The 23,760-nt window shown below is 38.2% G+C and overlaps 1 protein-coding gene across 11 annotated transcripts in view; it reads right to left on the reverse strand.

Moving 5' to 3' along the window:
* The window catches only part of Celf2 (CUGBP, Elav-like family member 2), a 162,791-nt gene that overhangs the window by 86,524 nt on the left and 52,507 nt on the right, over positions 1–23,760 (reverse strand). For all 11 annotated transcript variants that reach the window (XM_013014667.1, XM_013014671.1, XM_013014666.1 and 8 more), the window contains one exon: positions 20,819–20,901. In XM_013014667.1, the coding sequence (XP_012870121.1) occupies positions 20,819–20,901 (83 nt within the window). The remainder of the gene's footprint in view (positions 1–20,818; positions 20,902–23,760) is intronic.

Here is a 23,760-nt window from a genome sequence, read left to right on the forward strand (position 1 = left end):
CCCCCCCCCCGCTAAAAAAAAGAATATCCTCTGACTGGAAATGGGAGACAGAAAGAAGAGGGAAAGGAAAAGGAGAAATTGAGGATGGTTTCTAGGTTTTTGTCTTGGTTGGCCTACCCTTTCACTGACATTGTAATACAGGAAGGTGTGCTGGTTTGTGGTGGGAAAATAATGATTTTAGTTTTGGAATTTCCTGTGGCAATTTAAATGGTATGCTCAATAAAATACTGGATATCTAGGTTTAAGGATTACCAGGAAAGTATGATTTCAAAACAAATATTTGACAATCAGTAGTGTACTGAGGTTGTAGAGACTATGAGGTGGAATAATAGAGACCTAATGTAATCACATAAGTGAACAGAACCTAGTACCCATTAGGGTTTAAGGAACAATATTTTATCACAATCTTTGTCATCCCTTCAAAAAATGACACCTTTTATTTTGGGAGAAAGTATTGTTATTTCTTTTCACTGAGTGATAAAAGTATTGCAAAGGCACATGGTTTAGGCTATCTTTCTGTGTACCCTTTTAGGCTCAGCTTTGCTCTAATCCAGCTTCAAGTTTCTAAGCAGGCCAGACACAAATTTTCTCTTAAAAAACAACTGTTGGATTGAGGAAATAAATACAAATGTATTTATTCTTTCATTTTTACAGTTGTTAAAGTGTAAACTAAATTTGACCTTTCCTAGTAAAAAAATTTTTTTTTGGGTCGGTCGTGGGCTTGAACTCTGGGCCTGGGTGCTGTCCCTGCGCTCTTCAACTCAAGGCAAGTGTTCTACTGCTTGAGCCACAGTGCCACTTCTGGTTTTCTAGTGGTTTCATGGAGATGAGCTTTACGGACTTTCATGCCCAGGCTGGCTTTGAACAGCGATCCTCAGATCTCAGCCTCCTGAGTAACTAGGATTACAGGCAAAACTTTTTTTTTTTTGTGATGGTTTTGGGGCATGAATTCAGAGCCTGGATACTTTCCCTGAGCTATAGTCTGCTCAAGGATAGTGCTCTATAACTTGAGCCACAGCTCCACATCCAGTTTTTGGTGGTTAACTGGAGATATGAATCTCATGGGCTTTCTTGCCTGGGCTGGCTTCAAACCAGGATCATCAGATCTTAGCCCCCTGAGTAGCTAAGATTACAGGCATGAGCCATCAGGATCCAGTGTTAACTAAGCTTTATAAAGTTACTACCGAACTATTAATATCACATTACAATAAAATTGAAGAGTCTATCACATTAAAAGAAGAAGGTCAGGACAGAGTGTCTGAGAATACCCTGAAAATCCAAATTGTAGCATCTATCTGATAGGTGCTGTCATGAAAGAAATGAAGGTCATGATTATACACAATTGTGGGGTGCTACTTGGGGAAGTAAGCATGTGGCATTTGACTCTGGACAAAGTTGTCTCTCATCAGAGCCCTGACTTGAATACAGCATATTCTTCCATCTTTCTTTTCCCATCTGGCTGTCTTTTTGAGAGATTACATAAAAATATGATAGAAATGTGTCCTTAATATCAGTACAGCCCACTTGTACCACCATCAAAGTATGTTACCAAAGACTGCCACCGGGACAGAAGCACCTTTCCCTCCTTTTCAAGAACAAGGAGATTTTATAGTCAAGTGAGTTGAGAGTTCAGACTTATTTTTACTAGTAAGCTAAGGTGACCATATGATCCTATTTTTTATATGAGCTACTGACTTCTGATTTTCTTTTTCTCCTAAGAGTCAAGAAGATTCAATTCACCTGTATCAGAGGCACAGCCATAGATAAAAGAACAGTACCAGGTATAGGAACCTCCAAAAATTTTATCATTAAGAAATCATTTTTTTAGTTTCAAATCTTTTAACTCATCTCTATTCAGGTACTGAAATATAAAAATGGGTAGAAGAATGTGAGGATGAAATCTATCAGCCACTCAGCTGACAGGATCTCTTCCTTCAGACTTAGTCATTTGGCTGTCATGAGCAAAATAAACAGAATGTGTTTGTCTGTTGTTTCAAGGGAATCCTGGTTTTTATCTTACACCTTATGTATTGTTTCTGTCTGTTTGTTTCTGTTCAGTCTAACATGAAGCCAAACTGGTGTTAGGCCTTGAGTTTGGATATTTTCTTGGAATGTGCTATTCTCTTCTGTGATTCCACTTTGCTTCTTTTTCTAGTTTTATGCGGCAATAAATGATTCTGTGCTTACAGGCTGCTACCAAGGTACTCTTAAGTGATCTGAGAAATCTAAGTGATCTTTTTTTTTTTTTTTTTTGCCGGTCGACCTGAACTCTGCTCCTGGGCGCTGTCCCTCAGCTCTTCAGCTCAAGGTGAGCTCTCTACCGCTTGAGCCACAGCGCCACATCCGGCTTTTTCTGTTTATGTGGTGCTGAGGAATCGAACCCAGGGCCTCATGCATGCAAGGCAAGCACTCTACCACTGAGCCACCTTCCCAATCCAATCTAAGTGATCTTAAGTGATCTGAGATAATCTAAAATGCGAATAATTTCTCCAAATCCATAATAAGAATTAAGATCATAAATAAAAAAACTCACTCAAAAGGAAACTTTACAACTGTTAGGGTAGATTACATTCTTTTTAAGCTTCCTAAATTACACAAGGACACATGCCTACACAGCATTCCTTATTACACAGTAGTGTATTCTACCCTAGTATTTATGTAGTAAATTTTCTTTGCCAGCAAAAGTCTCTCAAGCTGTGGCTAGCCAGTGAATAAAGTAATAAATGCTTTGCTTTCCTAGTAAGGAATTTCAAATCCATGAAGGATGAAACATCAGGGGCTCTGCATTCCTACGCTTTCTATAAAGTGGAAATTTCAGAGTACTGAGGAAATTGCTCCTCATGCTTTAAAATTAGCTTGTTCTGGCCAGAAAAATTGTGCTTCCAATAGCTCCAATTCCATTTATTCCCTAACAGCCTGGGATGTATTAATTCTATTCAGATACCATTCAGAGACTTCCCAGCAGGTTTAAGAGTACAAACAGGAAGGGAACATAAAACTGATCATTCAAAGATGGTGGAAACCACAGGGCATCCTTATATCCCTATTTACTTCTTTGCATTGTGCCCTACATAATCAGGTCAAAAGGTGTAAAAAGTCAGCAGGGCTGGAGCTTCCTTTGCCACCTTGGATCTTACGGCTTTTTAGTATTCAGAGATACGTGAACACAGCAACTCAATGATTACAAGAGATAATATTCACATATATTCAGGCTGTCTTACAATGTACTATGATGTGAGACAGACCCAGGATACAGTACTGGCAAGGCCTACGCTTCCAGAACAGTGCATCTCAAATATTACTGTGTCTACATACCTCAGATTTAGTCTAAAATCTAAAAAAGTTAACATTTCATTTTTAAAGTATACAATATGATATTCTTAATTATGGAAAAGATACATGAGGAAAAGATGACCCCAATCAAACTAGTATGCCCATCACTTCCATAGTTATCTTCAAACCATGTGCTGTCAACACCATGACAGTCTATCTGTGTGTGTGAATATGTGGTGAGAGCTGAGGAGCCAGTGTAAATGAAGGTCTAGGGTAAGGCCTTGGAGTTGCAACCACTGTTGCTCTGCAGAGCCACATTTCTGGTTACCAAGACTATGCTGCACTTGTAGGAAGAAAATCAGCAGCTGACAGTATGTCCCTGTGAATTCAGATAAATCTGAGAAACAGAAAACAGCTTGGTCACTAACACCCAGCCTTTGGAATCAATGGTGTTCCCATGGTGTTTCTCAGACATTTTTTTTTGGGGGGGGGAAAGCTTTAAATATACTTATATCAGACTCCTACATAAAAGATTCTTATTTTATTTGCCAATGGAGTGGCCCAGCACATAGAATTTTAAAAGCTCCCCAAGTGATTTTACTGTGTAGTTCAAGTTGTAAATCACTGTCCTGAATGTAGAGTCCCACAGACATATTAAGAATCACTTTCCTTTTGCTTCATCAATTCGTTACAAGTTCATCCACCTCAAGTATCCTTTTAATAAATAGCCAGGGAGAATATTATTATCATCGACCTGGGTCTTCCTTAGAGAATGGAAACAGGAAAAAGAAATACTAAGTTGGACAGCCTGACACCATGGTGGGCAATGCCATGTAAAGACTGATACAACATCCCTAGCCATAAAAGAAATGCAAATCAAAACAACATTGAGATATCACCTCACTCCAGTTAGAATGGCAAAAATCAAGAACTCTAACAACAACAGATGCTGGAGGGGATGTGGACAGAAAGGAACCTTACTTCATTGTTGGTGGGAATGTAAACTTGTCCAGCCACTTTGGAAAGCAGTATAGAGGTTCCTCAAAAGATTTCACATAGAACTCCCCTATGACCCAGCAATCCCACTTTTGGGCATTTACCCAAATGTTCACAAACAAGACCACACTAAAGCTACCAGCACAACTATGTTTATTGCAGCATTATTTACCATAGCTAAGATCTGGAACCAACCCAGATGCCCCTCAGTAGATGAATGGATCAAGAAAATGTGGTATATATACACAATGGAATTCTATGCCTCCATCAGAAAGAATGACATTGCCCCATTTGTTAGGAAATGGAAAAACTTGGAAAAAATTATATTAAGTGAAGTAAGCAGGCCCAAAGGAAACATAGGTCCCATGGTTTCCCTTATTTGCAATATCTAGTATATGTATGAGTCAAGCGGAAAAGGTCAGATAATGTGATGTCAGGAAAATGAACCCTTAGATGTGTATTTTAATGTTTTTTTCTTTCATGCATGTGTTTCTAACGCATTTATAAGATTATCTCTTTGTTGCTTTGTATGTCCCTCCCCCACAGTATAACCCCTGCTTTCACTATATTTGATGTCAGTATAACTTGTGGAGGAGATGGGGAAAAACCAGTTGTTTAAGGATACAGGTGGACCTGTTGCAACAATGAGAAGTACAAGTTGTCATGTCCAAAACGAGCTTTACAACGTCAGTGCGGGGGGGGGGGGAAGGGGGGGGGAAGGAGAAGGATTGGGATTGGGGGGGAGGGGGGAGGCTGGGAAGGGATGTGAAGGGTAAACAAAGGAGGAGGCTGCAATGCTTGGTAAGAAATGTACGCATTATCCTGCCCATGTAATTGTAACCCCTCTGTACAGCATGTTCACAAATAAAATTAAAAAAAAAAAAGACTGATACAACGGGCTCTGATTCTCTGATGCATGCATTTGGCACAGTCTTGTCTGAAGTTCTGGGGGCGGGAGAGGGGGACGGGACAAGATTTGTTGTCCTATTCCCAGCACTCACTTTGGTCTTTGGTAGTCACATGACCTTTCTGGCTTCAGTTTCCTCATCTACAAAGTGGGGGAGATTGGGCAATATAAGCTGCTATAGTCTTGTCATCTTTCATTAGATTTGGTCTACTTTTCTCCCTATGTCCTTACTGCCTTTGTTGATGCACATAACAAATTCAATAATCAAAAACATATCGCAATTAGTTCTAGGGTTTGCCAAGTATTTGAATCTTAAAATTTTTTTTCCTTGATACTTAGTTTTTATTATAGAGGTTCTATATCCGGACAACTTTGAGTGATTCTGTTACTTTGTGATTGAGATTTTTTAAAATAAATGAGTCAGTAGTACTTGTGAGGATTTTTATTAAGGCGTTGTAATTATATTTATTGCTTCTATAAGCTGCAGAAAAATGGAACTAACTAAAATTTCTGCTCTTCTGTTTTTAAGTGATAGTTCACAAATGAAACATTCTAAGTATTATTGCATTCTAGTACATTGACTACTAGCAATGTATTAGGATGATAGGAAGAGTTTAGCCTAAATTAACCGATAGTTGTCTTGTATCTCATACAGCAGTCATCCCTTAGTGGAGGTTTTGCTTACCATGGCTCCAGTTACCCATGGTCAGAATAAACTATGGGTACATTTTAATGTACACTCCATTTTGCATAGCATGGTAAGATCTTGCTCAGTCCTTCCCAGGACATGAATCATTCCTTTGTCTAGCATCTTCACACTATACCTTAGGCATAGTTAAGAAAAAAGAGTATATACAGGGCTCAGAGGTATCTCAGGATTTAGGGGGGCTGGGTGGGAGGGTCTTCAAACAAAGCTTTTCAAGCTTTCAAGAAGGCCTACTGTACTTCCTTCTCGATGGAATAGGATAATGATTAGTCATGAAGAATATTTATCAATCTGTCATTAGAAAATTTCTCAACAGGTATAGCTACTTTAACTCATATTTCAATGACAGACTTACAGTTGAAAAGGCAACCAGAATTAGAAAATAAATTATTACTATTTTATTGCTTTATTATTTACACGAGATCAGGTACATATAAAGTCTTGACAGGATAAACATTCACTAAGTTAACTATTCCTTTTATTTATTTTTAAATTTTAGTTTTTTGCTTTTGGGGAAGCATTTTTTCTTCCGCCATATTACTATTACTTTTACGAATTTTACTTTTATGAACTGAATAGTTGATAATTGACCGAACTTATGTAAATCTTGAAAGCCATTCAAAAATAGTAATCATGTAGACAAATTCTCTCTCTCTCTCTCTCTCTCTCTCTCTCTCTCTCTCTCACACACACACACACATTTTGCTAGTGACATACTTACCCTAACTGTAACTATTGGTCTGCACTGCACCCAGCATATAAAGTATATGCAATGATAACAAATTGGTATTTACTAATACTTATGATATGTTGAAATACATCTGTATCACATGCTGCTTAATACAGTGTCTGGCACAATTTCCTGGAATATACTTAAATACTTGCTCTTCTGAAGAAACACTAGTACTGTGTTGTGCTGAATTTCACAGGTTGGTTAAAATATATGATCTAACTCATAGAAATTAAGCTAAGCTTCTAGTGGAAAGAGATATATCCCAGACCCTAGGATGGATCCATCCTAGGATGGAGTGATCCATCCTTCCTGTTCCCAAGCATGACAGTACTATGGAAAGTATAGACTTAAGATATTGCTCAGAACTTCTTGGTCTAAAAGCATCATATTATCATTAGCTGATAAGTAAGAGAACATCAGAGGTAACCTAAGCCTCTGTCTTCAGAGGTAACCTAAGCCTCTGTCTTCAAAATATGACTAAAGTTCTTTGTATGTTTTATGTTTGTATAAGAGACTGTGATGTAATGACTAGATAGAAATAACCAGAGAACTTAATACCTCTGTCAGCTTCCTTGGCTTTTCACTCTAACTTGCCATATGATAAAGCAAGAGGATGGTCAGAGGGACAAAACAGAGCAGAAGGTAGGATGGGAACAAGGAGGGTAGGATGGGAACAAGGAGAGTAGGAATTAGCATCTCTGCTGCCTGTGTCTCCATGCCTGCCTCAATGTGCTGAGGCCCAAAGAGCAATAGTTATTGCTCTCCAGGGCTAGGGGGGCAGAAGGGGAGGGACTGGGTTCAGACTTGGCATACTATGCTTGTGGGTTCTGCATGTGGCTGTTTCACAGGGGCCTCACTTGTGGTGAGGTCCAATCTCCTACTGCCGAAAGCTGCAGATACAGAAGCTGAGATGGCCAAGCAGACACCATTGCTGGGATCTCCGTTTCCTCATCAAGAAAATCACTGGATGCAACTGGTTTATAACAGCCTCCAGGTATTTTCAGGGCAGTAGAATGTGGTGATAATGGGTGGGTTGACTTTTTTCCTCATTTAGTCCAGGGCTGGCACAGTCCCCTCCCATCCCATTTCATGTTTCTGGTTGTAGGAAACTCTTCTGAAATGGGCTTCAGTCTTACCCTGCCCTTACCCTAAGGAACTGGGAAGCAGAAGCAGAGAGATGGGGGCAGGAAAGGGAGGACAACAGATGGAGATAGGCATTAGAATGTGCATCACGGGTTGGTTTGGAAAGTCTATGGATGTAGATAAAGAAAAGCCCCCTAATAACATGAATGTCAATGAGATGATGTTGGTAAAGCTACAATCCTCTGAAGAAAGATGGTGCATTTATAATCATTGTGCAAAGCAGTTCCCTTACAGTAATGACTGTCTTTTATTTGTAGTCTCTTCTCAGGCAGCTCATTTTTGTAACCTCATACTCCATTTTTGAGCAAACATCTTGCTTCATGAACCACATTTTCTATGGTCCATGCTTGCTTGAGGGAGTATGGTTTCACTTGTACAGCGGAGCTGACATGAGTCCCAACACACAAGCTATGTAGGTGCCTGTGTCAGGAGAGGGTGGTACCCAGATGATTTTCAGGCCTCTGCTGATCCCTGGTGGCATCCTGCACAGCTAGAACTGGCACATTTCTGCTTTCCAGAGCCCCCAGCTCAGAGCACCAGGTTATAAATGCAACCCCTACCTGAGCACATATGGTCCTTGTGGACCTCTCACAGTTTTCAGGAGCAAGGACTGGCCTTCTGGGGCTGGTCATGACACAGTGGAAAGTCCCTGGCTTCAGAGTCCACACAAAATTTACTGCCTGCAAATTCAGTACCAGCTGGGTAACCCTAAACAAGGCACTCATTTATTTTTGAATTTTCACTTCTCTGTCAATAAAATGGGGCTATTTAACATATGCCTTGGGAAGTTGTGACAATTGCAAATATAGTTATGGGGCTTCCACATGGATAATCAACAAAGAGTAGTAACTTTATAACGATGATTTTTATTGCTGTGTTAGGCTGGCCTCTTGAGCCACTCCCCATTCTCTAAAATGTGGTGAACATTCTTCCCAAATCCACTGTCATGAGGCCAAGCCACTGGAGTCCCAGAAACTGCTTCTATTTTTAGGTCTGTCACTGCTTTGCTAGAGGAGGTCAGAGAAGTTAATTTAATCCCTGGCACCTTGGAATTCTCAGTATAACAAGGTGAATGTTATCAATATATCACCTGAAATATTTTTAGAAAGGATAGCAAATAAACAACTCCATAAAGCTATTTCTAAACAAAGATGATTCACTTATCCTTGTTAACTGGGGACAGGAATCAAATAGATAAAAGAAATCCACCAATAATCCTGGAATCTCATTAGGTTAAACAGCCTTTCATGACAAACCCAAGCTGTAAACAAGGAATTGACTGACTTGTTAGCTCTGCTCCTTCCCTTTTGCTTTTTGTTTTTTCAACAGAGGAAAGAAGGCAGATGCCTAGAGAATTTCAAAATGAATAGTCTAGCCTTGAGTAATTCAGGTTTTTTTTATTTTTAAATTTTATTGTAAAGATTATATACAGGGGTTATAATTACATAAGTAGGGTAATGAGTACATGTCTTTTTGAACAATGTTACCTCCTCCCTCATTTTCTCCCACTCCCTCCACGCTGGCTCCCCTCACCCCCAAGTTAGAAAGTGTCTACTGAGTATCATTGTTGAATGGGTTCACCCTTTGTCCCATTGTTGTGATTCCCCTTCCCTTCCCAAATCGGATAAACTTATATACAAGACAAAGGGTACAGGAATAAAAAAACAGTGACAACAGGGAATGAACCAAAGGAAAGAAAAGAAAGAAAAAAAATTTAAACAGTTAAATTAAAAAAAAACATTGTTTCCATTTCTTGGAGTTAATTTTGATAAACATCATTTTATATGGTCATATACATATAGCTACTGACCCACTGCGATCCTTCCTTAAGAACATCCTCCTTTGTTCTCACTGTGCAATACTGAGAATGCTGTTTAATTAATCATGTCCAAGTGTAATCGTTTGTCTCTACTATCCACTGGATTAAATTGTAGATTTACAGACATATGCTAGTTATTACAAATGATGGAAACTATGTAGTCTATGTTTCTTTGGACCTGGCTTACTTCACTTAATATAATTTTTTCCAAATCTTTCCATTTCCTTACAAAAGGGGCAATGTCATTCCTTCTTATGGAAGAATAGAATTCCATTGTACATACACACCACATTCATCCACTGAGGAGCATCTAGGTTGATTCTGTATTTTAGCTCTGGTAAATAATGCTGCAATGAACATGGTTGTGCTGGTGGCATTAGTATAGGCTGGTTTGTGGTCATTTGGGTAAATGCCCAGGAGTGGGATTGCTGGGTCATATGGAAGCTTTATTAGTCTTTTGAGGAACCTCCATAGTGCTTTCCAGAGTGGTTGAACAAGTTCACATTCCCACCAACAGTAAAACAGCATTCCTTTTTAGCTACATCCTCACCAGCATCTGTTATTATTAGTTTTCTTGATAATGGGTATTTTAACTGAGGTGAGGTGGAATCTCAATGCTGTTTGAGTTGCATGTCTTTTATGGCCAAAATCAGGAAAGCAACTCCTTTTGTAATTGCTCCACCCCCCACCAATACCTAGGAATTAACTTAGCCAAAGATGTAATGGACCTCTATGATGAAAACTTTAAAAACCTGAAAAAGAAAATTAAAGCAGATTTAAGGAAATGGAAAAATCTCTCATGATTGTGGATTGGGAGGATTAACATAATGAAAATGGCAATATTGCCCAAAGTTATCTACAAATTCAATGTAATACCCATCAAAATCCCAACAACACTTTTTAATGATATAGAAGAAGCAATCCATAAATTAATATGGAATAATAGAAGACCCTGAATAGCAAAAACAATTCTTAGCAGGAAGAATAGTGCTGGAGGAATATCAATACCAAACTTCAAACTCTATTACAAAGCCATAGTTATACAAACAGCTTGGTACTGGCACATGAACAGGCCTGAGGAACAATGGAATAGAATCAAAGACCCAGAAATGAGCCCATAGAGCTATAGCTACCTATAGTTTTTGACATAGAATGGAAGAAAGCTTCTTCAACAAATGGTGCTGGCAGAATTGGCTATACATGTGTAGAAAACTGAAGTTAGATCCTTATATATCACTCTGTACCAGAATCAATTCCAAATGGATCAAAGACCTCAAGGTAAGACCAGATACCCTGAAAATAATTACAGAAAGGGCTAAGAGAAATGCTAGGGCTCCTTGGCATCTATACTTCCTAAGTAAAGATCCAGAAACACAACCAATCAAAGAAAGGCTGGATAAATGAGATTGCATTAAACTGAAGAATTTCTGCATGGCAAAGGACTATCTAGCATGATAAATAGAAAGTCTACAGGTTGGGAGAAGATCTTATTAGCTATACATTAGACAAGGACCTCATATCTAAAATATACTTAGAGCTAAAAAAAATTAACTCTTAGAAACAATCCTCAAAGAAACAATAACCCCATAAATAAGTGGACTAAAGACTTAAAGAGACTTCTCTAAAGAAGAAATAAGAATGGCCAATAGACAGATGAAGAAATGTTCAACATCTCTGGTCATAAAAAGTGATTCAAGGGGAAACAAAGGAGGAAGCAACAATGCTTGATAAGAAATGTACTCATTATCTTGCCCATGTAATTGTAACTCCTCTGTACAGTATTTTCTTTTCTTTTCTTTTCTTTTTCTTTGGGTCCAGTCGTGGGGCCTGAACTCTGGACCTGGGCGCTGTCCCTCAGCTCTTCAGCTCAAGGCTAGCGCTCTACCACTTGAGCCAACAGTGCCACTTCTGGCTTTTTTCTTTTTGCTTATGTGGTGCTGAGGAATCAAACCCAAGGCCTCAGGCATACAAGGCAAGCGCTCTACCACTGAGCCACCTTCCCAGCCCTGTACAGTATTTTCATAATAAAAAATAAAAAAGAGTGATTCAGATTTTCTACAGTAAGTACTCTCAAATTACTAACCTATAACTGAAGCAAATCAAGTCATACAGAAGGAGACAGTTTTCATTAAGTAGGACATGCATGACTTCAGACAAGGCATAGAAGGCAAAGAATAGTATTGCTAGATTGGAAAGAACTATAAGAATCATTTAGTCCAACTACTTTATTTTGAGATGAAGAAAGGAAGAATTTCAAGTGCTTTAAAGTATCAGTAGAGAAGGGGATGGCAGGACGGATATGCATATTGAGTACTGATGGGAAGCAATGACAAGAACAATGAAGAGGATAAATGAGAACATTTGTCATAGAGTCCCTTTCTGCAATGTCCCAGATGCATTGTTTACTGTTTATCTTTTCATCTCAAAGACTTGTGGGTAGTGAGAGCTATAATGATATGGTCCTGATATACTGTTTTATTATCAAAACAACTTTAATAGCTTATGTCATAATACTAATGAGACTTCCCAAGCACCGGTGTACAGTGACAGTCTATCATAAAGCAAGCAGAGAAATACAGGAAGCTTTTTATCTATCTCAAGTGAGCAATGACTTTCCTTCCATTAACCAGACCTGCCAGAGCAGTGGAGCTTTACCACTGTCCCTGATCCTGGCCTTTGCTTCCCTGGGCTCAGACAATTCCCTTTTTCCCTACTAGTGGATAGGGAAAATCCTGGACTCCCAGAATTCTCGATATACTTTCCTGCCTTTCCTGTTTCCTCACTTTCCCTCCCATACTCACTTTAGTCTAACGCTTGAGGTAAGAAACTGGCTGATCTGCTTCAAATGAAAATAGTTTCCAGAATTATGTCCAGATTTCATGGAAAAGGTTGAAGTTGTGTCTTTTTTAGGTGATGAATTCTCAGGTCTCTGGGTTCTGGGCCCATAGGCTGGAAGCCATTGGGCCAAAGGTTTCCCTCTATTTTACAACTTTTTTGAGTCTAAGTAAGTGAGCTGGGAGCAATCTTGTCATACCTGACTGAGTACCTCTCAGGATATGTTCTCTACCTTGGCCATGCTCCCTTCCCTGTTATGGCTTTGTATCTAAGGGCCTCTAGCACAGCTCAGCTTGGCACTCACTCTTAATCAGTTCTTTAAAAAGTACTCTTAAAGAAAAACAAAGACCTAGTTCTTGTAGCTTTTATTTCTGCAAGATTTAAGTATTACTTGAAAACAACACATACAGCAGGTAAAAAAAAATTGTAGGCAGTCCTATGAGGCCAAATATTTTAACTGAAGGACTTCAGCTTTGTACATACAAATCTGAGAAGGCACATCCTGGTTTATATACCCCAAAGCAAACATATTTTATATGTTGGATTGCTCTGTAGAAAGTGTTCACTCTTACAGAAACTACAAATAGAAACAATGACTTAAATGCTATATTTCTTCCTGGGATCCAGAAGCTTCAAGCTAGTATCCCATTCTGTTAAACAGATCAAAGCCAAGGGTCATCAGTATTAAATATAGTACTTTTTTTTTTTTTTGTCCGTTGTGGGGCTTGAACTCTGGGCTTGGGTGCTGTCCCCACGCTCTTCAGCTCAAGGTGAGTGCTCTACAGCTTGAGCTACAGCACCACTTCCAGTTTTCTAGTGATTTATTGGAGATAAGAGTCTTGTGGACTTTCCTGCCCGGGCTGGCTTTGAACCACAATCCTCATATCTCAGCCTCCTGAGTAGCTAGGATTACAGGCGTGAGCCACCAGTGCCTGGCTTTCACTATTAAATTTAAAAGGTAGTTCTCAACTACCCTGTTGCATGCACAGGCTATTGGCCCAGACCTGAATCCAAGACTTATACCTGTACTAGAGTGCTGAGTTTAGGAAGCTTATGATAACAAAGTTGCCTATGGAAAAGTATAAGTTCACTTAACATAGTTGTTTCCAAGTCTTTTCCTTTCTTTACAATGGATGAGTAAAAAATATTTAAATATAGATATGTATATATCACATTTTCTCAAGGGACATCTGGGCTGATGCCATACCTTGGCTATAGTGAACAGTGATGCATATGGTTGTGTGATGAATATGGTTGTGCTGTTGGCTTTACTGTATTCTGGTCTGTAGTATTTTGGGTAAGCACCCAGGAGTGGAGTTGCTGAATCATAGGGTAGTTCTATGTTTAACTTTTTGAGGAACCCCCATACTGCTTAAGTGAAGTCAGTCAGGCCCAGAGAGAGGAAGGATCCATGTTTTCCCTTTATATGGAAGCTAGACGTAGCTTACAAACTCAAAAGTAAATACGTTGCATGGTATGCATGTATATACAAGTATATTAATTGAAATATCATAGATCTAAGGGAGATCTCAAATAGTGTAATTCCTTAGAAAGCCAACATTAAAGTTCAGCAAATAAAACATCAGGAAGCAGGTTACTTGAAAGGTGTGGAGTAGAGTCAAGGGAGAAGAGAGAGATGAATGAAGAAAAGAGGGAGAAAATGCAGACAAGAATCAATGTATAACAATAAAAACAATGAAGGAAGGGGTGGTTAGGAAAGGGATGGGGGAGAATGCTGAAAGGAGTGACACTGATCAAGATATATTGTTTTCATAAACTGCTTTGTTAAATGGCAATTCCTTTATGCAGTTACCGAAAGTGGGGAAAAGTATGTCGGTAGGCCAAATAAAAACTTGGACCTTAATTTGTATAGATTGATATCCACATGTGTATGTACATAAATATGCATCTACCAGTATATAAAGATATACATAAATACACCTATCTGTGCATATGAAACAAATCAAACCTCTATGGTAAAAATATGTAATAACATAAATTTATGTTTACCTTATATTTTTGGAACATCTGGAATATTTATGGGCAGAATTGTCTTAAAAAAGTAAATCTTGACTCCTTTTTGCCTATTATCTAGGCACTAAATTTCCATTAGGTATTTAATAAAACATGGTGCAAGCTTTGATTGTTACAGTAGCAGTACCCATGTCTTTTATATTCCTTAGTATTATCAAGTACTGTCAAGTAACAAAAATTCCATTAATATTTGTTGAATGAATGCATTTTCTATTATATATAAAAGAAAATTTGAGGATTCAAACCTGTTTGTAGAGATTTTTTGACTCTTTACAATTTTAAATAAATACAACTGGGAAAAATTTCACAAAATTTAGCCTAGTTAGGTTTTGATTCAAATGGGATGGCTTTAGGGGAAAATATCAGTAATATCAAGAGATGAGGATTAAGAGATTTATGACAAAAATAATGATGATGATAATGGCTCTGACAATAAAGACAATGAATATATATTAATAATTAGGAGAGGTGTGTCAAAGAAAATGAATACCTCAAAAGAATGGAGAAACTGAATTTGGTTCCAGTGAGAACTAAGCTGATCTACCCAAAAGAATAAAGTCTAGAAAGGACACAAGGGGATAATTCTATGGAGAGTTAAGTTAAACCTCACTTGGGAGGTAAGTGCCTACCCACACAAATGGCTTCTCCCAGTGCAAGCCAGGAAAGGGCTCATTCACTTCATGTGGGTGATCATATTAGTCCCAGGAGGCCACTCTATTTACAGCTTCTTCCTACTGGATCAGGCTCATTTGTTTTTATATCTCATATCTATGCATAGTTCTTGCTCATATTGTATAGGTTATTATAAAACACCTTTCAATATGCTAGTGCTAAAATGTAATGCTCTAAATAAATGTTCTCTTAGGGCAGTAACTCCTTAATATAAAATGCATCTAATAAAACTGGTAGTGATTCTAGAAAGAAAAGGGTAAGGCATATTCAGTGAAAATGTCTGGAAGAAATTTGCAATTAATATTTTACAAGACATTTAGATTCTACAGATTCTTTCTTGCTGTTAAAATTTAAGAGCTTTTTCAAAACTGTATCCCTGTTATTACATTCTTAATTAAATTAATTTATACAGTGAATGCTCTAATGATACTGCTGTAGACTTTCAATCAAAAACCATTATTACTAGAGACAGTATGTGTTAAAACCTTGAAGAAAACACAGTGACAGAAGGCACGGTGCTACTTTGGCACAAGGATATTTGGCCTTAAAATGTGATTTTTAAAAAGGTCTTGGTAGTTTTTCTGAGCTTCAATTAAGGTCTTTTTGAATATTTATTTTTAATTGAGCAAAAATTAAGTCAATAAAAACAAAAATCAATCTTCCAGGTTGCCTCTGTAAGGATATCTTTTCTCTCTGGGATATACAATGGTAGACAATGACTCCTACTGGATGACAATGCCAGTTAGTTTTGCCTACCTCACATCCTCAAGAAAGGTGACTAATTGCTCGGTGTGGAGATGCATGCTTGTAATCTCAGTATTCAGGAGGCTAAGGCACGAGGACCTCAAGTTAAAGGCCAGACTGAGTAACACTGTCTCATAAAAGGTAGGGAAGACTGTAACAATGAGATGTACAAGACGCTATGTTGAAAACCAACTTTACAACTTGGTGGGAGGGAGGGTGGAGCTGGGGAGGTGGTGAGGAAAGGGATGGTAGGGGAAAAACAAAGGAGGGGTAACAGTGCTTGATAGGAAATGTACTCATTACCTTCCTTGTGTAACTGTAACCCCTCTGTACACTATCTTTACAATAAAAAGTATATATTTAAAAAAAGGCAGGAAAGGACTGTTTTTCAATATAAATTTGCTGTATCACCAAAGTAGAGGCAACCAAAATTTGTCCAAGAATACAAATATTACAATAGTGGAGGGCTGGGAAGGTGGCTCAGTGGTAGAGTGCTTGTCTTGCATGCCTGAGGCCCTGGGTTTGATTCCTCAGCACCACATAAGCAAAAAGAAAAAGCCGGAAGTGGCGCTGTGGCTCAAGTGGTAGAGCGCTAGCCTTGAGCTGAAGAGCTGAGGGATAGCGCCAAGCCCAAAAGTCAAGCTCCACGACCGGACCCAAAAAAAACAAAACAAAACAAAATACAATAGTGCAAAAAGTCAATCTAACAATGCTGCATCAAAGCTGATGGTTCATCAAGTAGGAGAGCCTGTGCACAGCTCTTCAGGTTATGAAAAGTACTACTTACCAGAAACCTCAAAAAAGTGTGTGTGTGTGTGTGTGTACACAACTAGAATTCTGTCAGTAGAACAGAAAAGCCAAGAATGTATTTATGTCTATCTCCTGTCCTTCCTTTGCCTAGACCAACTAGAACCTTGTCAAGCTTGATATTTACTGCCAATACCTAGCTTAGTGCCTTGCATACATTAGGTATTTAGTAATTCTTTCTGGTTTATTAATCTTACAAAATATCAGTAATCAATGAGTCCTGTACACCTAAGATTTGATCTGTTGCTAATGCATCAAGCAACCATTTCTAGAGGAGGGCTTGATGAAACGAAGGAAAGAGACTCCTTGATTTCATGCTTTGCTGTCAATGTGGAGATGCCAAATTTGTTCCCGTGGCTGGTCTCTCTGTATTTCTAGGATTTATGTGGAAGATGTCTGAAGAGAGCAGAGTTTGTATCTTTCTCAGTTACACAGTGAAAAACAGCCTGAGAAATATAGCTTCAATTCTCTGTACTGTGTAGTGAAGTCCTGAACTTTCTCCTACTTCATGAGGAGAGTCTAATGTCTGTAAAATATATGCAAGACATGAAAAGAAGAGTCCTTCAAATGACCCTTCAAAGAATATGTCAAAGAACAGACATGTTCAATTGTATGGGACAGTCTTATCAGCTTATTTTCTCCTTCTTTATTAACCATGTTTTGTTTTCCTAAAGACAGAAAGATGGTGAAAACACGGGAAGAAAACCCCCCTAAACATTAATCCAGTTTAGTTACGTAATAAAAGTTTCTTTAAAAAAGTTGGTGCAAAACTACACAAGAAAACTACACAAGAAAAAAACCCCCAACACTATTTGATCTTGTTATACATTGAAAGTTTTGGACACTTTTAAGACAGCAAGTGCCTTTTTAATGGATTTTACCCGCAGGAAAATGATTACAACCATAAAAGCTTTAAAGTGTCAGCTGGTGATGTATTTTTCTTTATCCTTTTTATTTTTATTCAGAAAGAAATTGAAGGCATATGGCAAAGTGCATCATTAATTTCTTATTAATTTCATAATATGAAGACAACCAGTTGAAATAATAGTGCTACAACTTTAAATTACCGAATGCACTTGGTATTTAATGAGAGATTTAGCACAGCAGGGTTTCTGTTAAATTAAGTTGTGCCTTCACATCACAGTGGGGAAACAGGTGTATATTGGTTTAGAATTATGGAAATGTTGACTAATTCCAAGGCTTGTAATCAAACAGCCAGGCACCCTGTAATATTTTTTCCCTAAGAATATGCATTAATCTTTTATGTCTGGTTCCATTTCTTCTTGTCCACCAAAGGCTCACAGCTCAAAGACAATCACTTTCATGGTTTCCCTGCAGCTGTTAAGGGTGATGTTTATATAAAGTTGCACACAACTCTTTCCCACTTACCACTTGAAGTAGTAAATTTAGCAAATGTGTACATTGTAAAGGCTATGAATCTTACTACTAAGGCCTGCTTTCAAATTTTTGTCTAACCTGCTTTAAATAATTAAGAATATGGGGCTGGGAAGGTGGCTAAGTGGTAGAGTGCTTGCCTTGCATGCCTGAGGCCCTGGGTTCGATTCCCCAGCACCACATATGCAAAAAAAAAAGCCGGAAGTGGTGCTGTGGCTCAAGTGGTAGAGTGCTAGCCTTGAGCTGAAGAGCTGAGGGACAGCGCCCAGGCCCAGAGTTCAGGCCCCATGACCGGACCCCCCAAAAAAAATAAAATTAAGAATATGAAGTTAAGTTGGGTGAAAAAATTCAATAGTCATCTTTACCAATTTTAAAATTACTGTCCTTCATACTTGGTCTCCAAAGTTATCACTTGTAAATTCCACATGAAGACTCTTTAGGGAAAGGTAAAAAAAGTGGAATTTCCCCCCAAATACAAGTTTTATTTATTTACTAAGAAAAAAATCAGAATAAGAAACCAAATAGGCTGTGGATGATGGCTCACTCTAATAATCATAGCTATTAACAAGAAGATTGGAAGGATCACGGTTCAAGGAGAGACCTGGAAAAAAGACCTCATCTCCAAGAAAAAGAGCTGGGCACAGTGGGATGTACTTTGTTGTTCCAGCTATAGAGGAAGCATAAATTAGGATGAGTCAGTCTAGGCCAGCCTGGGAAAGAAAAGTAGGACCTTACCTGAAGAGTAACTATAGCCAAAAGGGCTGAAGGTATGGCTTAAATGAGAGACTGCCTGTCAAACAAATACAAATTGAATTCAAGGCCTAACATTGGGAAAAAACACCACCAAAACAACACAAAAGATATCCCAAACAGAAGAATACTCATCAGCACTTCTATGCTTCAGCATGTCTTACTCATTCTAACTGGCTTTTGGAGAATTCTTTCACATGGGAAGATAGTAAGTTGGGAGCTGTGTTTCTTGTAGAGAGGATTCATCCAAATTAGCCAAAATTTACATTCAGCTAAAATATGACACTAATTGTTATCAAATCTTATACCTAAATGACAAATGACAATTATTACCTGGAAGGGATTTTATATATTTATTATTGTAAAGTGTCTTTAAGAGAAAGAACACAAAGTGGTCTTCTCTCTGATCAGGTGCCGGGAAAATACAAACTATTTTATTTTGTTGTTGGCAGAGCTAGTAAATATTTGCTTTTGTTGTCTCAATCAATAATATAACCTACACTGTAACCTCCTAAAGTTACATTGGAAAAACTCCATTTACATGCAAAATGAAGCTACTACTACTTTTTTTAAACCACTAAGCAAAACACTTAAGACTTAATGAAGACAGCCTTACTAAAAACCACCCTGTAAGTCTTTAAGCAGTTAAACTGGAGTTACATATTTTCCTATTCTTTGATTTTCTCACATGAAAGGTGAAAGCCAGGGGCTGGGAAGGTGTCTCAGTGGTAGAGCGCTTGCCTTGCATGCATGAGGCCCTGGGTTCGATTCCTCAGCACCACATAAACAGAAAAAAAAACCCAAAGTGGCTCTGTGGCTCAAGTGGTAGAGTGCTAGCCTTGAGCTGAAGAGCTGAGGGACAGCGCCCAGGCCTAGAGTTCAGGCCCTACGACCGCGCGCCGCCTCCCCCCCCCCAAAAAAAAGAAAGGTGAAAGCCAAAGTGGTATGTCTGAAAACCCAGGTTCATACCTTATTACCATTGGGTGATTAAGAAGCTAATATTCTTAAAAGCTTCTATTGAGCATCTTAGTACTACAAATATTATAAAGTTTTTAGTGGGTAAATTACACAACATTATATTTTAGGGGAATTATCTATGTTCATGTGTGCATGCATTCACATGTGCATACACATGTGTGTACTTCACAGATAGAGAAATTATTAATTGAAACATAATAAACATTTGATCTTTTATTTTTTTTATCAAATCAGGTTTCACTATATTTATGCTGCTTGCCACACATCAATCATAATAACCAATGTCTATCATTATGATACTGAATTAATTAACTCATCACTGATTATTTGGGAAATGGAAAAAATCTTAACAGAATAAAGAAACTTACACTAACATAAAAAAAGTACCAAAAATCCCTTAAAAATAATGTATTTTGATAAAGCTGCTATATGCAACTATTTGTTTCTAGTAAATTGTTCTAATCATCAAATATTACTGGGAAGCAAAAGGAAAATAATACTGTAAGCTTTGTATTTTCTGTTCTATATCAACAGGAAGCCACAAATTGGGCATTAAAACATTGACTTTGTTAACCATCATTGACTGTTTAGAAATCATTAGGAGGCTTAATATTATGGCTGTACAGGGTACATTTTGTCCTTTGAAAGAAAATCTAAAGACTACATTTGAAAAGGGGCTCCTGGTGAGTAAAAGCTTTTCCTTTTCCATTTGTTGGGCTTCCCCCCTCTCCTTTTAAAATCTTAGCCCACCCAATACCCTTTGGCAGCCACTGTACTCAGTAGGGTCCCTCTGATTTTCTAACCAGGGGAATATGCTATTTGAGAGCTCTTCCCGTCAGCGTTAATGCCAGCATTTCTTTATGGGCTGGCCAGCAGGTCTGGCTACCACAGGCAGCAAGGGTCAGCATACACTCCTGAAAAGACCAAAGTCATTTTTGGCACTAAGAACCCATAACTAGAACCTTCAGTTGAAAGAACCATTTTCAAGCAATAAAGTGATTTTGGTACAAAAGTAAACCGACTCACCCCAGGTAAAGTTTTAATATTGTGCAGCGCATTCTGGGCCTCAAGTGCAGCTTTTCTTGTATAAAATGTTACGAAACAACAACCTACAGAGAGAGATGAAAAGGTTTTAGAAATTTCTGTGAATGCTTTGCTTAGATATAATGGAGACTGTGGTGAACAAATAATCTATTTAAAAGGATGCACAATTTAAAAATAATAAAATGTATGAGAGCAGTAGTAACGACATCTTGAGCATTTATGCAGTGCCTTTCATCTTAAATCACATTTATTAGCTTTACCCACGTTGGATATCAATTTATAGCTTGGTGTACCAACTATCTGAAATACAGCTATTTAGGAATGAGGTGGGAGGTGGGAATAGGAGGGTGAGGTGTTAATGGGTCTTGTAGCATAGCAACTACATAAAGAGAAGTATTTAATCACAGCAACAATAGCATAAACTTACATTAACTGTAATTTTCTTAAAGGATAGCTCTAGAACATCACACTTTTAAAAAACACTTTCTTAAAAATTGGGATAACGTTTTCTTTTTTTCATAACATAGAATATAAGGCAAAGTTCTGTAACTATGACTACTCAATCAAATTGTACCAAAATGGAAAGCTATTTTGTAACCAGTTTAGAAATCAGGTTACAATACAAATGGACATGTGCCCAATAGAGGTTATCTGACTCTGACCCTTTCATTGAATAGGGTGTGGTACATCTCCAGACTTCCCCTTTTCAAAACCCCTGGCACTCCAGGCAGCCAGGTCAGCAGATGCCCTCTTTCCAACCAACCTCTCCACCAAAGAAAATGATGTTGAAATCTTAGACCATTCCTTCAGAGTCCTGAAGGATGACTGTTATCCTTTCTTCAAATTATAAAAATACTAGTTAACAATTTATTAAATCAGCATACACCTTCTTTGCACAATCAGGCTTGGAAAAGGGGAGGGAGCAGACAAAAACTTTGCTACTTTTGATTAGGGCTGTCTCAAGTTAAGCCTAGAATAGAGGAAAAACAGATGATGTGAAGCACTCATCATAGTTGGGAAACTACTTCATCTTTAAGAAAGGATCCAAATGCATAGAACCAGAGAGGGATAAGGGAGCTAGAGGGGTACAATAGGAAGAGCTAGAGAGGTACGAGTACACAAGAACAGCAAGTAGCATGAGAGCAGGGTAAAGTGCTAGGACATTGACATTGGTTCTCTTCAAGGTAATGCGGCAAATACAACAAACTGCAGAACAAAAATGACAGTTTCAGGCAGGGCCCCAGAACCACTTATCACCATTCTGATTTCCAAAATAAAAATTCAATGGAGTAGGAGGAACAAAGTACAATATCATGTATTCAGCATTCTTAAACAGATTGAAGATGTTTCCTATCATTTGGAAATGTCATCTATTGTCTTACACTTGATTTAATCACAACACACCAAGAATAAACACACAGAACTTCATCTTTTGGATAAAATATAGCATGGCCCTAGATTCTTGGCATTAAAAAACCCCCAAAACACCATGTATTGCTGTACGCAATTGCTGATGGCTCATACCTGTTAAGCCTAGCTACTCAAAAGACTGAGATCTGAAGATCATAGTTTGAAGCCAGCCCAGGCAGGAAAGTTTGTGACAGTTATCTCCAATTAACCTACCCCTCCCAATAAAAAAAGAAAGCCAGAAATGGACCTCTGGCTCAAGTGCTAGAGCTCTAGCCTTGAGTTCAAGCCCCAGAAATGGCACAACTAAACAAACAAAACCCTCTAAATGTATTATCTGACTGATGGAAGGAGCTGAAGATTAAGAAAATTCTTGAAGGAATCACATGAAGAGACGATCCATTTCTATTTATAAGCTTCACTTCAGCTATTTTGACTTCCTTGACCACATTTCATATGGACATACTACCTTTTATGGAATTAACTAGCTACTTTATCTTCAGTGGAATAATGTAGCCCAGAAAGGTTATATGAATTACAGAGGAATAATTTTAAACAGTAAAGTCCCAGTTTCTAGCAACTAGTATAATCACTTTTTCATTTTTTTGGTGGTGCTGGATTATGAACTCAGAGTTCTGCAGCCACATCCTCAGCAGCTTCCCCCACTTTTTTTTATTTTTATTTTATTTGTGAACATACTGTACAGAGGGGTTACAATTACATGGGCAGGATAATGCGTACATTTCTTACCAAGCATTGCAGCCTCCTCCTTTGTTTACCCTTCACATCCCTTCCCAGCCTCCCCCCTCCCCCCCAATCCCAATCCTTCTCCTTCCCCCCCCCTTCCCCCCCCCCACCGACGTTGTAAAGCTCGTTTTGGACATGACAACTTGTACTTCTCATTGTTGCAACAGGTCCACCTGTATCCTTAAACAACTGGTTTTTCCCCATCTCCTCCACAAGTTATACTGACATCAAATATAGTGAAAGCAGGGGTTATACTGTGGGGGAGGGACATACAAAGCAACAAAGAGATAATCTTATAAATGCGTTAGAAACACTTTTTGTTTCAATCATTATTATAATCATTTTTTAAAGGGAGAAAATATAAATTATGCTTCATTAGATTAGCAGAGAAAGAAAAACAGGGAGAGTTTTCTAAACACTTGTAGCAAAAACTGAATAAATTCCCCTTTCTTATGTATGGTTTATGGGGTCAGCTTCAGGACAAAGAAGCAATGGGGACGTTCTGAATTTCAACTTCCCCTAATAACCAAAGCTTCCGATCAGAAGCAGAATCTGATACTTTCAAGCAGGTAGCATTTGGAGATGAGACACTTAGAGTTAAGGGATGAAATTGTCTGGAAATTAGGAAAAGTTTGGATAAAAACAAGTGCTCAGAGTCAAGAATAAAAAAATTTAAGTTCAAAATGAAAGAGATGGATCATCCTAAAAGAACGCTGAAGTGACAGGGACTGAAATGGTAAGACAAAGGCAACAGGACACAGAGACAAAAT

Source organism: Dipodomys ordii, unplaced genomic scaffold, assembly GCF_000151885.1.
Source record: "Dipodomys ordii isolate 6190 unplaced genomic scaffold, Dord_2.0 Scaffold24, whole genome shotgun sequence".
Classification (NCBI taxonomy): Eukaryota; Metazoa; Chordata; class Mammalia; order Rodentia; family Heteromyidae; genus Dipodomys; species Dipodomys ordii.